This window comes from Pseudophryne corroboree, chromosome 1 (assembly GCF_028390025.1).
Source record: "Pseudophryne corroboree isolate aPseCor3 chromosome 1, aPseCor3.hap2, whole genome shotgun sequence".
NCBI classification, from domain to species: domain Eukaryota; kingdom Metazoa; phylum Chordata; class Amphibia; order Anura; family Myobatrachidae; genus Pseudophryne; species Pseudophryne corroboree.
The window spans coordinates 997,820,446-997,836,065 of record NC_086444.1 but is presented as its reverse complement, the minus strand read 5'-3'; the positions used below and the strand labels follow the sequence as shown (position 1 = coordinate 997,836,065).

At 39.1% G+C, this 15,620-nt stretch overlaps 1 protein-coding gene across 3 annotated transcripts in view; it reads right to left on the bottom strand.

Annotated features, from left to right (window-relative positions):
• Nucleotides 1-15,620, bottom strand: part of PALLD (palladin, cytoskeletal associated protein) — a 759,036-nt gene that overhangs the window by 111,105 nt on the left and 632,311 nt on the right. For all 3 annotated transcript variants that reach the window (XM_063920614.1, XM_063920615.1, XM_063920616.1), the window contains 3 exons: nt 12,975-13,110; nt 12,640-12,741; nt 5,376-5,597 (listed from right to left, as the gene is read on the bottom strand). In XM_063920614.1, coding sequence (XP_063776684.1) covers nt 5,376-5,597; nt 12,640-12,741; nt 12,975-13,110 — 460 coding nt within the window. The remainder of the gene's footprint in view (nt 1-5,375; nt 5,598-12,639; nt 12,742-12,974; nt 13,111-15,620) is intronic.

Genomic DNA, 15,620 nt, shown 5'->3' with positions numbered 1-15,620 from the left:
AACACGTGCAAAGAGATTTAGATTTGGGTGGGGTGTGTTCAAACTGAAATCCAAATTGCAGTGTAAAGATAAAAAGCAGCCAGTATTTACCATGCACAGAAACAATATAACCCACCCAAATCTAAATCTCTCTGCACATGTTACAGCTGCCTCACCTGTAGTACAACATGGTTTTTGTCCATTAGTGTGCTTTTTTGGTTTGCTAACAAACCTGAATAGCCCCCTATATGCTATTAAACATGTCTTATCGCAGAGTGAAACAACTAAAGCAGTGCATATTGTAGCTTATCCACAACACAGGGCTCACATGTCAGTGGTGTGTGTAAGAAATAAATCTGATGGCAGATTTTGCTTCCAATTATTTTGAAATATGCAGCCAGTCATGAATACATCTGAAATATGCACAAAGTGGATATAATCATGCTGGTTAGTGATACAGGCTTTTTTGTACTTAAAAATAAACTTGCATTTGACTGTTTCGTCTCACATAAGGCATGTTCAAAACCTGCTTGGATGCTAATAGTTTACTTCTGGAATGCCTAGCATATTGTCTAATAAACATGTTGCTATGATACTGTTGCTGTGTCTGTAATGTGTATTTGAGCTGCAACCCACCAACACTAATAATTTTCTCAAGTATAAGAAATATCCCTTTATGACATTCATTGATCTCAAGTTTCTTAAGCGTTATGTGGAGTAAAGAGAAGAAAGGTCCCATTCAGAGCGAGCAGAAATTCTAGGAACAATAACGGGTGTATTTTTCTTCCACACCACCTACTGAAATGTTGTTTTAAAATAGAACATTAAACATTTGTTAAGGAAAACGGCCAATATAGTTTCCAAATACAACAAGAGTTGAAAATTAGAAAATGAATCCTACAAAAATAGTTACATTTTACTAAATTGTATTTGTTAAACATTAGTAAAATATTTATTAATCATTTGATTATATAGAGCCTGGATAATTATGTTGTTTTGTCTTTTAACTGCAATGCTTTGAATGGATTTCTAGGTATTACTCTCCACAGGTTCTGCCTTGCTGCTGGCAGGCTATGCATAGCATGTTAAAAAATAAGAGTGGGATTAATCAAAGCATATTAAAAAGGAAAATTTGGGGTTTGCCCATAGCAACCAATAAGGGTCTAGCTATTGTTGATCCAGTCCAGCTATGAAAATTTAGGTTGAATGTTAATTGTCTCTATTGGCAACACCAACACTGGCCCTCTTTAGAATAACTGACAAATTTCCCTATAGATTCCAAACCCGGCCCACCCTCCTCACCATACTCGCCTATACTCCCACACTGTCCACCAGACCTACAATTTATAAACAAGATAGATGATTATGATAATAATGATGACAAACAACTCACTTTCGATTGGCCACTTTAGATTCACCCCTAATGCATCTTATTTTAATGTATGTTAATGTTGCTAATACCTTATAATTGACTGCTACCGACACAGCTGAGGCCAATTCGCTCATTTATGCTGGTTATTTAAACACAATTATTTGGCCACTTATTAGTGGACTGAGATAATGTATTGTCCTCTGCTTTGCAGAACTGTAATGTTTGTGTGTGATGAAATTGTAATATCTCTGGTGGCAGGTACTTTTTCATGATCTTTTTGTCCAATATATGCAACTATGCATATATGCAGGCCTGTAATATCTTAATGGATAAACTGAAAGCTTTACAGGAGAAAAACGAAACACGCGTAGTCTAAATGCATGAAGGTTTCAGTGGTAAGTTCTGCCTACAGTAGTAGTAACTTTACGTGACGTAATTTGTGAAGTCTCCTTAAATCTGCAAAAATAAGAACATCTTTCTCTTACTGGAGCAGTTCTCAGACCTGGCACTGAACGAGCATCTTGAAACGCTGCAGTGTACAATGGGGAAAATGTGCACACATGAAAAGCAGAGCGGTTTCACATTTACTGAAGTTTTGAAATTAGCGGTGAAATCCACATCATTTATTTGTAAGGCACCACCAAGCTCCATAACAGCAAAATCAGACTAAAAACAAACAATACAGGATGAGGTTGATGAAGGAGGTGCAGACGTGAGACAGAGGATAGAAAGGGTCCTGAGAGCTTGCAGAGTGCTAATTGTCCTTCCTTTTGCTGCACTTCTCTGCTTCTTACTGATCCAGAGAAGGTTCAGTGATCAGAATACTATCCGGGCTGGTTAGCATCCTATTAGTCGGGGTTGGCATCCTTATTACTTTTTTAAAGGCTTTCAATATCCTGTGATAAATAAAGGAGAACCCATCGCTGAGGCGACACATCCTCTTCAAACACAGCCTTAAAGAAAAACTACAGAAAAAAATGACCTAATTGTAAAACAAAAACTAATTTCCCCTTTTAGCAAAACTCAGTATTCCCACCTTCGGTTGAATTATCATGTTAAAAAGAGTTCTATGACTTTTAAACACATTAGGACTGGTTTACCATACCAGAGTGACCAATTACCAGCCTATAAACACTTCAGTATACAAAGTAATACTGTAGCATCCTTGTGCCGAGCCTAACAAATGTTTGTAAATAATGACCCTTTGCCTGTGTGCAATATGGAAACAAAATATCACTTCTGCTGTAACACAAGGATGAAAACAAATAGCTGAACTGGTAATATTTGAATCTTATGTGGCTACAGGGAACAATGTCACCTGCCTGTGATATAAATGGTCTCTTTTGGCTTTTTCTTACAGTAAACAAGGGATTCACATGTGTTTACGATTTCCTCCTGAATTATTTCCTTGTGCAGTAAGTCATTACACTGGCCTCTCTCCAACCAATGAATTGGTAACGGAACGTCAGGTTCCAGCTAAATCTGTTTTTTCTAAGCCATGGTGTTTGTGTACTAACAAACTCCAATGATTAAGTGTCCTCACACACTGCAGACCTATAGGACACCATACCCTTAGCACAGAGATACAAAATGCAAGCCAGCTACAACAGTTCATGAAATCACTAGAGATAGCCAACTAACACTCAGTGTATGTCAAGGTTTAATCCTGTTTACATCTGCTATACAGACAACACCTCAGTTCTAGGCCAGATATAACAAAATGCACACTTAGGAAATCTATAAAATGAATACCCTATACCTTCTCAACATCTTCTCATTTTTGACACCCTTTAAATAACGAGCAGACATATATGAGACAAAAAGCTTGATAAGATACAGATGTAGCAGATGAGTTATTCCTGCATGCTGATCTGCACTCTGACTGTGGTGGAGGCTATAGAGGGGGAAATACAGTCCTCCGAGATAGAGAGACATGCAAAGTAACAGGACAAGACCACAAGCCAATAAACATCATCTGTAATAAACATAAAATGGTCACAAGCAGGGGCGGATTGGCAATAGCGTCTACAGGGAAGAGTCCCAGTGGGCCGATGTGCTTGTGGGGCCTGTTTTGTTTGTTGACATGTGGGGGTGGTGCTGCCATCACGGTCACACAGTATATGTGCCCTTGTGGGGCCACTTCTACAAATTTTTCCTGTTCTCTTTCAGTTCCCAATCTGGCCTCTGCCTGATTTGGAAAGAAAGTGCAGTGGAATATTCTAGCACTACATGAATGTTAATACACAAATTAATATATAGATGTTACAGCCAATAATTATAAAACCTGTTGGTGTCAGTTGGACTTTCAATCAGCAATGGAAATTTTAAACAAATTTTAATCACAAAAGTGATGGTGTTTGTACAGAGTTGCAGTACTGAGACAGACACATGCACCATGAAGTGTATTAGAAATGTGTTGGCCATTCCTGTGTGGTTACAAGGGGTTGGCTAATAAGATGCACATGTAATGTAGTGTGGGCGTGTTGCAGACAGTGGTTGCATATAGTGGCGTTGACCTGCTCTAGCATAGGGCTGGTGAAAGTTTCAATGGTGCAGCCGACTGTAGCATCTAAAGACGCACAAAGCATGATTGTAGCATCTGTAGACACTGACAGTGGCCATCTCAGTCCTTGCTTATTTGGATGCACAGATGCCACTGCAGCAAATGATGCAAGGAAGCTCAAAACTGCATCCACTATAGAATTAAACCCTATGAGGATAAATACCGTCCCCTCAACAGACCCCGCCCCCATTAGGGCTGCTTTCATACATTTCCCGGGCTGGTTTTCCATCCCAATCCACCCCTGGGCACAAGTATACATTACTTTATACAGATGTGTCCACATATACTACCCTAAAATTGCACCAAAGTGCTCCATTTAACGCACCATTGACTTTGTGACTTAACCGTGACAAAACACTAATCCTAAGTACCTAGTATACTATAAGAGAACTAAAATGCAAAACTGAGGAAAAGTAGCCCAATGAGAAAAAAAATTACCCGGAAGAAGTAGCAAAGTGGAGGAAAAGGTGCACAATCCAGGTTACACAGGCAAGAGACTGGCCCGATATGAGTGAGCCTACCCATGCATCATTAGGCTTTATCTGCAACTGTATACCAATTCCTTGGTGATATAAAAGCTAGTCTTACGTACCAAATACACTATTTGCAAAATTGTGGAAAAAGTGGCATAATAAAGGAAAAAGTTGCAGAAAATGGTATAAAGGTTGAGGAAAATTTAGGGAAAAGTATGCAGCATGGGAATTGCGCCAGGCGCCTTAGCAATATGGTGCAAAAGGGACAAGTGTACAAGGACACATATGTAATAGTACTACATACAATCATAAATAGATTCACCAAACTAAAAGTTTGTTTTTTTCTGTGCAGTTAAGGATTCTTTCTACTAAAGGGCTAATGCTGACTTGGTAGCAATAGTGTGTATTAATGCAGGGGTAAATTGCGTTCACACAAACACATGCAATGATACCTATATGCTGAGTCACTCAGATCTCAAGATCCATGTGACTCAGCATAAACACTTTATTGCATGTGAATGTGTATGCCTGCTGCAAGATGGATACAAGGAGGAAGAAGGGACTGCTTTCAACTGCAGTAGGGAAATTGCACCTGCCCTACATGGCCCCGAATAAGTGTGCATATGTGTTCTGGTCTGAATTAGCTGCATGTGCGTGAACCCACCTTACTGCACTTGGCCTCTACCTGCGAGCCCCTTCCTAGCTCTCTAAACATAGGGAGGCATAAGTGTCAGGCCTATACGGATATGCATTTGCATGTATAAATGATTTCTAGGCATGTGCAATGTAAATTCCCACACTGCATCAGCCTCTATACGTCTCTTAGCATCACCAAAGTAACATTATTATTTATTTCCTCACTAATCAGAGAACTGCAGCTGTATTCTAATACATACAAGGTGGCAAAATATGATTTGTGAAATGCATTTGTTTATTAGAGCCATACACACAGTAATTAAATCTTAGAAAGCAGAAAGGAATTCCTTACCTTTGGCTTTGGATTGCCAGTCACCTTGCATGTAAAAGTGGCTGGAGTTCCCTCAAAGATCTTGTAATGCCTCAGTTTTGCCTCAAACTGAGGAGGGGCGCTGTCCTCCCCAAACTCATCGCTATGTTCCACTTCATCATCTGATTCTTCAACAGGAGATCGTTCAAGGCGATACTCGATTTCACCAATGAGTCTCTGCTCAAAGCTGGACACTTTGTACTCCTACCAGAATAAAAATAAATGTCTGCTTAGCCAGCTTGAACAAATAATATCTACATTCAGATCTGCATTCCTGGAACAGTACTGAAATCAAATAAACAAAAGTGAAAAAGTACACATTCCCAAATCCCCAAACAAAAGATTGACAACGTCATTCAAATTCTATAATAACAAAATGACCATTGCTTCTGAAAAAAAAAGAAAAGAAAATACACCTATTTTTTTCAGGGAAAACATCATATACTGTATAATACTCACTGAAGAGTTTCAAACAGCTTCTGTTCTGCTCAAAAAGCATTACAAAGACACATTTGTTGACCCCTACAGTTGTTCGCTACCACCTCAAGTGTAATTTTAGTTTTCTCCAGGGAAAAGGTTGAAGGAAAATATTAGTCCATAAGAACTGAAGTATGTGTATTTATTGGCCTGTAAACGTTACATAAAGGGAACTATTTTGTAGTGTTATCTGTCACCCCAGGAGATAGAGGCTGTCTGCACACCACATACTTTTCATTGGAATATCTTGATTTTAAAGGATTATATTAAACTCCTGATACCTTTAATATATTTATTTTAAAGCACATTTCTGATGTTTTTCTGTATGTCAGACATTTTTAATAGAATTTTTTGTAAAGGAATGTGCAAACAGACCTATGCTGAGAGTAACATAACAACTATACTGACTGAGATCCCTGCAGCGCCTGATTAATATTTACCATGTGTCCACTAAACAAATACGGTGTCTCCTCAATCGTCACATATACAATAGTGGGCTTCAAAAGAAGGTGAGAGCACTTATAGTGTCAGAAAAGGTTCTTTATTTTCCTACTTATGCACGATACAATACATCAGTAACTAAAGCGAATGCTGGCAGTTATAATGTGTGGGTACCAGCCACAAAGGAAATGTCATTAAGGCTTAACCATTAAACCATTAAAAACATGTTAAAATGTTTCCATTATTTGGCTTCTAATGAACAAATATAGCTCTTTAAGATGTGAGCTATATCAGCACTTGTGTTACATTCAGCGGGTCAGAAAAGGTTCTTTAGTTTCCTACTTATGCACTGGACAATACATCAGTAACTAAAGCGAATGCTGGCAGTTATAATGTGTGGGTGCCAGCCACAAAGGATCTGTCATTAAGGCTTAACCATTAAACCACTAAAAAATTTTCAAAATGTTTCCGTTATTTGGCTTCTTGAACAAATATAGCTCTTTAAGATGTGAGATATAACAGCACTTGTGTTACATTCAGCGGGTGTCCTCCCCATATGTTAGGGCACGCCAGCTAACTGGCCCCTGTTGAGTAAGTTGTATATTGTTCTAGGTCTTCTTCATACCTTGGGGGAAACACTACAGTACGGTATTGGTGTAAAAGGTGACTAGCCAGTAACTCTCTTGAATGGTGAAATGAAACAAATAGCAATTGCTTTGCACATATTGTGCACCAGTTTATCTTGTTTCAATTATATTACTCCACATATATAAATAAAAAACTTGGTTATGTCTTGTCTGCACATGGAACGTCCTCACTCCACCCAATGCCTCCCCTTAAACCTGTACTAATATCTCTCCCTCTGAAACACAAAGCCATCTTGATCTATAAACCTATGTACTTTATCAGGAAAATGTAAAAGCACTTGGGCAAACCAAGGCACTCAGCTATTTTGCTCCTGGCCTGTTTCCACAGACATCTAACAAGATATTACAGTCAAACAGAACATTCTAAATATGAAGATACTGCTTCTTAGAAATAAAGTGTAGGAGAAGAAGTAAATTTGCCACCCATGAAGGGAATGTTAATCCAATTCCTCTCGCATGTGGGTAGAACTATGAAGTCTGCCTATCTGGCAGACACTTGGTTCTGCATATGTCAGCTTGTTCCCACAAAATTACCTATTTCCAAGTCACCTACTGTATACAGTATATTATATTATTTTCTGTGCATATTTTCAAGATACACTTTTGATGAAAATTGTAATTCATTATTTTCCTGGTCTATACTGTAACAGCAGCTTAATAACGGTGATTCGCTTACACAGTTGTTGTATTTACACAGTACTTTACAATTTACACTCTTTTAAGTCAATTAAAGAGCTAACAAAGTACTTTTGTCATGTGTCAAATTGTTTAATTCCTAAATATTCTCAATTTGATTTCAAGTCTCTAATATGAAGAGTAGAATGTTGGTACATATACCACATAGGGTTGATGGAAAATCTCTCTCATTAAAACTGGGGAATTGGCAGAGAAATGACTATATGAAAAGGTATTTTTAAATGTGCACATCAGTCATTCTCACTCACCTCATTACACTATTAAAGGAGTCAAAAATTTCAGGTGATAAACTATTTTGCTTTTAACAGTTCCCCACTTGGGTAATTTGGAAAATTCCAGTACTTTGCATTATTGAAGGGATTCCCTTTTTGATCATTGAACTGTGCTGAGTGAAACCTAGTTTCTTAATCCTTCCCCTTCTTAACCCTTTTGGGCAGCAACAATGGGGAGATGTATGAAAAAAGAGGACAGATGGAGAAGTTGCCCATAGCAACCAATCAGATTCCAGCTATCATTATATAGAATGTACTAGACAAATGATAGCTAGAATCTGATTTGTTGTTATGGGCAAATTTTCCATTTACTCTTTTAAGGTTTCATACATCTCCCACTAATTTGGAGACGTATTTAACTAAGAGTCACATGAAGCATATTTAGTTGTTTATCCAATAAAAGTGTTGGACATTCTAGGGGAGATTCAATCCAGCTCAAGTTGCCTCGTGCAGTATTTTACTGTGGAAACTGGGGAGATACCAATTCAATTAGACAGTACACACAATGAGAACTGCATCTGAAAAAGAACAACTTTACTTGCAACTCACACTTAGCTGAATTTCCACCTTTGAAAATGTACAAACCCATTTCAAATATAGGCACTGCACCTCTACTGATTTAGTCAATACGAGTGGATTTAAGATGATGATACTTAAGGGCATTTAGTGATTGTAAATAAAAGTGTGGTGCCATGCAATTAATACTTTATATAGCATGCGTGACAGACACATGGGGTAAGTGTAACAGGGTCCAAGTTTGCAGAGATCTAGGATTTCGACCGAGATTGCCTGTAATTTTAAAGCGGCAATAATTTAGAAGCTAAAAATAACCTGGTTTACCTTGTAAATGATTGGCACTTTAAAAATACAGGCAATCTTCGACAACATCCTGGACCTCTGCAAAATCGGGCCCTATTACATTTCCCACCTGATGACTTGTTCACATAGGTATTTAGCAATAAGGTTTTCTTTCGGTTTACTATTCTCTTAACATACTGTATGGTAGGTGCTAAAATATACATCATATAATGTGACACAAAACAAAAAGACATAAGGCTGATATGCTACATTTGGGAAAACCACAAGGCATAAGACTGTAGACTGTTTAGTGAGAGTAGAGATCAGTAAAAGTGCAGATATGAACGACAGGGAAATAGTAACCTTCTGCATGTCAAGAGGGATCTGTACAGAAGCATCGAGAGAGGCAATTTCCTGCAAAGGTAGAAGAGAAGGTGAAAGCTGGTAGCAAGAATATAGTTATCACATCACTATGTGGTCTTCGTGCTGCTTTCTAGCACTTTGTAACAAACTGTCATGTCAACTTTGCTTAAAGTTGGCTCATTAGTTACTCACAATGGAGACAGACATTTTTAGCCTGAAACAATATTTAGGTCACTAAGAACTAGTGACATCTTTGAGGCAGAGGTTCCTAGTGAAATGATGGAGCTGTCCCCTGAGGCCCAGCAGAAGACAAAAGACTCTTTTATAGGGCAGTACGCTTTTATTTGCGTAGGTGTGCCCAAAACGGGGTGTTTGCAGAGGAGCAGATATTTCACTGGCCCAAGGGAGAAGTTGAATGGGGTGAGGAAATTCTTTGTCCAGTACAGAGGAAAAAGGACCATTTATGAAGGGTTAGGGAAGGGACACTGATAGCCACTTCTACTTCATGAAAGCACCAGCTCAGAGGTGTTGGAGATAGGATCTTATTCTGTACTATTAATGGGACACATTTTGCACTCTGGAGTATCTAGATAGACTTTCCACAATGACAACAAAAACTTCAAATACACATAAGTGACACATGTAACAGAGGCAGTCCTGATGTCCCCTCACTGTCATGATTAATTTAAGCCACAGGTGAGGCTAAACCCATCATTATTTTAGGACAAATACTGAAAAGTTTATTTAATGAAAGGAGTTCAGTGAGAGGTTGGTCCAGGGTAAGATGGTAAATATTTGCAGTACGCTACTGTAGACTTTTCTTTCTATCCACACACCAAGTGCACTTCAATTTGCAGAGGTGGCTCCCAAGTGTGCAGCTAAAAGTGTGCTGGAGCTTCATGAGGTCTTGTATGTATAGGTGACAGCTCCACGTTGACCCAATATGCTAATGTTAAGGGCGTCATATTTTTTTAGTTGTTGTGGTCCAATACTGAATCCCAATCACTTTAAATGGAAAAGCTTAAATATTAACAAGCAAAGTATTTAACTATCACTGACAAGTACCCTACCAGCCAAGAGTTTAAAACGCCCCCATTTTTCCAGTTTGTAATGAAATTTAAGTAAATCAAATACAGTGAACAACATGAAATAGTACAAAGGTAATCAGTAAACTGCAGGAGGATAATTAAACAATTAAAAACAAGCAAAAACTGATAAATAATGCAAGTTTCAGAGTTATAATAAAAGGCCACTTTTACGGAACAATTAATGGGTTTAGAACTGGCAGCTGTTCTGCTGCAATGACAACAGGGCCATGAAGCACCGCCAGTGATCTACTGCAGGTCTTACGGACCAAAGAAACGCAGTTTTAAACATCTGGTTCAACATTCAGGTATCGTACTCTGTTGAGTAGGAGAAATAATTGTTACTCAATTTGTGGGGCTTATCTAATAAATGGCCGCTTCTATAAGCTTCTGTCATCTTGATCAGTGGGGAGATGTACTCAGCAGTGATAAAAGTGGAGAAGTGAGCCAGTGGAGAAGTTGCCCATGGCAACCAATCAGCACTGACGTAACACTTATATATTGGAAACTATAAAATTATACAGAGCAGCTGATTGTTTGCCATGGGCAACTTCTCCATTGGCTCACCTCTCCACTTTTATCACTACTTAGTACATGTCCCCCTAAACCCTTGTGACACCAACTTAGGAGGAGCCATGAAGCATGAGGGCCTGTTGCTCTTCCCAGCCAGCGACTTGCACAGAGTGACTGGCATCCTGTACCAACACAGTTACCACGGCATTTTGCAGTGCTATGCAATAATGTCTGGTATACACATAGTTGATCAGGGGTTCATCCTACAGCAAGATAATAGCCCAGATCATTTTACATCACTTACTGCCCCATTGGAGCTTACAGTCTAAAGTCAGACACACATATAAACATGGCGAGTATATACAAATTAGACACAGAAGGCACGCTGGTCAGAATCTATAACATGACACTAATTTTGTGAGATAGTAAATACTAACAACTATGCCACTGTGCTGTGAGCATTTATTAGCAAATGATAATGTTACTGTATTGCAAACACAATTATATGAACATTGTGGCAACATATTAAGGGCACATACTGTACTGTTGGCAAACACCCATGGTATGGCTGTGTAAATAGAGATCACTGATCTATACAATGAACGTTGCATACTGAGGTCTCCAAATGCTTTACTCATCCTGTAATACCCATTTTCCATAAAACAAATAACCCAAGTTATTGCTGGGGCAACCCAGGTCAAAGTTTTGTATAAAGGGGTTTCTGAAAAAAAAAAACAGGGTCCAGTTGCCCGGGAATCTGTCCCTGGTAGCTACCAGGATCGAACCTGGGAAAGACTCGGGTAACGGTGTGGTGTAAACGAGTGACCAGGGTCATCCAACTTGGGTCACGCTAAAAGCCTATGGAGAGCATATCACAGATGCTTACACATGATCTCCAAGCGACAGCAGATGGAAGAGCCACAAGTAACCATAGTCCAGCCTGCGCTGTGAATAGGGTTTAATGCTGTTGTGACACAACTTTAAACCATGTTCACTCACCCAGGTCGGACACGGGTTTTTGGTGGAAAAGAGGCATAAGTTTATTAACTAAAAGTATGTAAGAAAGCAGCTGCAAAATGCACTTTCAAGTTTCTTCTATGATCTACTTCCAAAAACATCCAATCTGTGTTCCCCAAATGATTGCAGAGAGCACACATGGCCACCCACCAAGTGAAAGTGCCCTATGGCAGTGAGAAGCAGGCAGACCAGGTCATTGCTGGAGCATTATGAGCACTTCCTGGAGAATAAGCACGCACAATCCAATGCTATAAATTCATGTTATGGATGAAGCATTCAGTTATCGCACAATTGTAATCACTGTTTTGAAGGAAACCACAGGGTGCAGCACTCGCATTTAAGTATCTTATACCATTGCTGAATTTATGTACTGAACAAGGAAAGACCCCTAAGGAAAGTTCACTTATTAAGTAACTGCCTGTTCCTGACATAGAGGTTTCAGTTATTTATGTCTTGATTCCTACAATGTCCTTGCATTGTTTGTTTCTCGGTAAGTTAATTCTTAATTATCCCTATGTGTCCAAGGGCACATTCCATTTAGAATACAGGCAATAGCCAGTTCTCTGCCAAGGAATACATGAGAGTAAATGGGTGTATTTCCTGAAGGTGAAATGTGCTGAAATATAGGTAAGGATAGGGCAGCCAGGCTCTTGCAATTCACTGGCTTTTTAGAAAATGTGCATCTGTCACTTTTAGTCTTGAGATCGCTGTCTGTTGTGGATCTTTGTACTCTGTACTGTGTGCAGCTCTACTTGAAAAGTGTGTACATTCCCCCCTCCCTACCGTCTTTCTTTTTGTACCCCCTCCCTCTCTTGATTTAAATGCAAAATCTTAATAAAAATTAATATATAAAAAAGAAAAAAAGAAAATGCGCATCTGTGACTTAAATGTTTCCCATAATAATCTTTCAAAGAGCATGCAATTGGTCGACTCGTACCTGGGCATTTACATCGTCCTCTGGTTCCTGCAGGTTAAACACTGTTGCTGCACTGTCAGCTCCCAGCAGCCGTCGAGCCATTTTCTCCTCATAAGTCAATTTCTACACAGGGGAGAACACAATGAATGAACCTTTCTGATACTTCTGCTATGCAAACAGTAATGATGAATGGAAAATAGGAGTATCCTAGTTTTGCCAGTACCAACATGTGGGAGAAATGTACTGAGTTTATACTGTCGTGGTTGTGGTTAAATCGGTTAAAATGTGATAATATAGTATGTGTCCTATCTGTCAGTTACAGTCAGCGTATACCAGAATTTGTTCTATTGCAATACCGGTTGTCCATTGTTCAGTAGTTCTTCTTTGAAACGTAGTTTTCTCTCAAGATCTTGTATTACTGCATCTTTTGTTCCCTGTATCTCCTCATCGGATGCTATCCGGGCAGTCCGACCACCCTTCTTTGGGAAGCCCCTGTCAAAAGTAAACAGATATAGAAATTACGTTTGTAACAGGCACAAGGGGGATTTATCCCAATTTTTATTTTAGATGCCATCTACAAAACAACGTTACAGCATTGTGCCACTTATGCCTGACTGACTAGAATAGACTATTAAAGCAAATATAACAAAGTCAAGAAATTGCACAACTTTCTATGTATGGTTGGGGTACCATCATACAGAAAAATCCTGGAGACCTGGTATTATTCACTCGGACCATAAATCCCACCGGATGCTTTCTTTTGATAAAATATAATGTATAGTATTGTAGTTGTATTCCGATCCCAAATGTTATGGCATTGGAATCCAATTCTGTTGTGGAAAAACCAGAACATATGGTAGCTACATAGAAGCAAAATTATGTTTGGTTACTGAATTTATCTAAAATCTACTGATTGCAAATTTAAAGACATGGGCCCTTAATAGTAGGCTGTGATTTGCTCGCCCTGATGTGATTTCTGCATATAGCCACTAGTTTTAATGTAAGACTAACCTGAATTACCTTTAAAACTAAATGCTGATTTAAATCTAGTGGCTAACTTGCTGAAATCAGCTGGTCACAACCTGTTACATGGTGGCCACTAGGTTAAAACAGAAGGCCTAATTCAGGTGCGTTACTACTGTAGGTGTGTATCACGCAACGTACCAATGTTCAGTATACTGCGCACGAGCAGGACCCATACTGCGCATATTCAATATGGCTCCTGCGTCCTGGGACATAGAAAGACTGCAGACGTCAGTAGATTGACAGCCTGCAGCCGTTTGAGGGTGGGGAGGGGGCGGCAATGGTCCCTATGGGAGTGCCGAAGCTGTTTTGGTCTTCCAATGGAGATTTCATGGCTTTCAGCGAAAAATTTGTTGCTTTAGAAACATTGAATCTTATTAAATAAACCCTTCAAAGTATGTTTCCATGGATTATTTTCACGATTTGAACAGTGTGTGAAGAGGATACAATATTAGCTATATCCAACGTCCATCAGGGAAATTAAAGAATATGATTCATGTCACAGCTTGAAATAATTGCCTCCCAGATATCAGACAATGATAAAATGACACATGGGCTGTGCAGATGAAATAGGGAAGGCGCTGGCAAGACACCAAAACATAACAAAAACAAATGATATTCAATATTTACATTAGGTACAAAGGAACTGTACTAGTCATTTGTGAGAACAGCAACATTGCTAGAGATGCTGAGTATCACTATACTACACTGCTCTTGCCACAGGCAGCTGGAGTTACTGTAACCAAAACCAGATTGCACTCAATACACATTTTAAATTCCTTGCTGGTTACATACAGATGAATAATAATGTTTCCAATTTTGTAATAATCTTTTTCCCAAAACCATCCAAAGTCAACATTTTTTTTATGAATTGTTATCATTAAAATTGAAGGTGGCTCTCAATAAACGTGTTATTTAAAATTCAATTAACTTTAATGTTTTTTTATGTTTTGTTCCCATAACTTTAAACGAGTGCTTTGTTTTATAGTAACTAAAAAAATGTATGTTTCATTTTGTGATTTTACAGCGCTCTGCATCCCTTTAGCGGAGTCCAGCCATAAAAAACTGTAGTCATACAGTAAATCATAAAATAAAAGACTGAAAGCTGTGGCTGTTTTACAGCCAGCGGGTCAGATGATTGTCTCTTTGAGGTACAGTAACATTTCTTCTCATTTACTTTTTGTTCAACAAACTCCATTTGGTCATTCGGAATTGATCAGTTTGCATTCCGACATGTGCCGATATGCTGATCATGACATCACCATGTGCAACCCGTCTTTGGTTGATTGCACAATATGGAGCCTCACACGATCTGCTGACTCAAAGATAAACCTATGTACAATTATGCAGCTATTGTGCAACAGATGTGACCATTTCTAATCAAACAACTGAGTTGGCTAGCTATGCACAATTCATAAAAGGACAGTCCACCAAGAAAGGATTTGGGAGAACTGAACATTACAATATGGTACACCGAGCAAGCAATGGCTGCAAAGTGATTAGGAGAAATAGGGATGGATGTAAAAGCACCCGAGTTCGGCTGCCGTGCGGGATGCCAGCCGAACGCTGAAGTTTTTTAAAGGGACAATCATGTACAAGGCATGGTCCATGGCTATTACATCCAGACCATGTACTTATAGAACCCCTTCAGCTACTCTTTTGTGGCATATCTTCTCTACCAAGTATAGACTGATGTAAGTGCCTGCTGCTGATGACCCACTAGTACCAAAACCAAGTCGGGAAAGGTGCTTCCTGCACTACAAGATGCGTAGAATTTTGTATGTTCCTGCTCCATCAAATGACTGAACCCTTGGGGTAGGTGGTGAGCGGGAGGGGCTCTAGGCAGTGGATTCCTCCGGGGATTTCGCCAGTACACCTGTAGGTCTGTCTGTCCCTGAGTAGGCCTCTAGTTTGAATGCATTATTTCAGAAGCAGAAGCTTGTCAGATGGTACTTTTTTTTATGTTTGCTATAACAGTA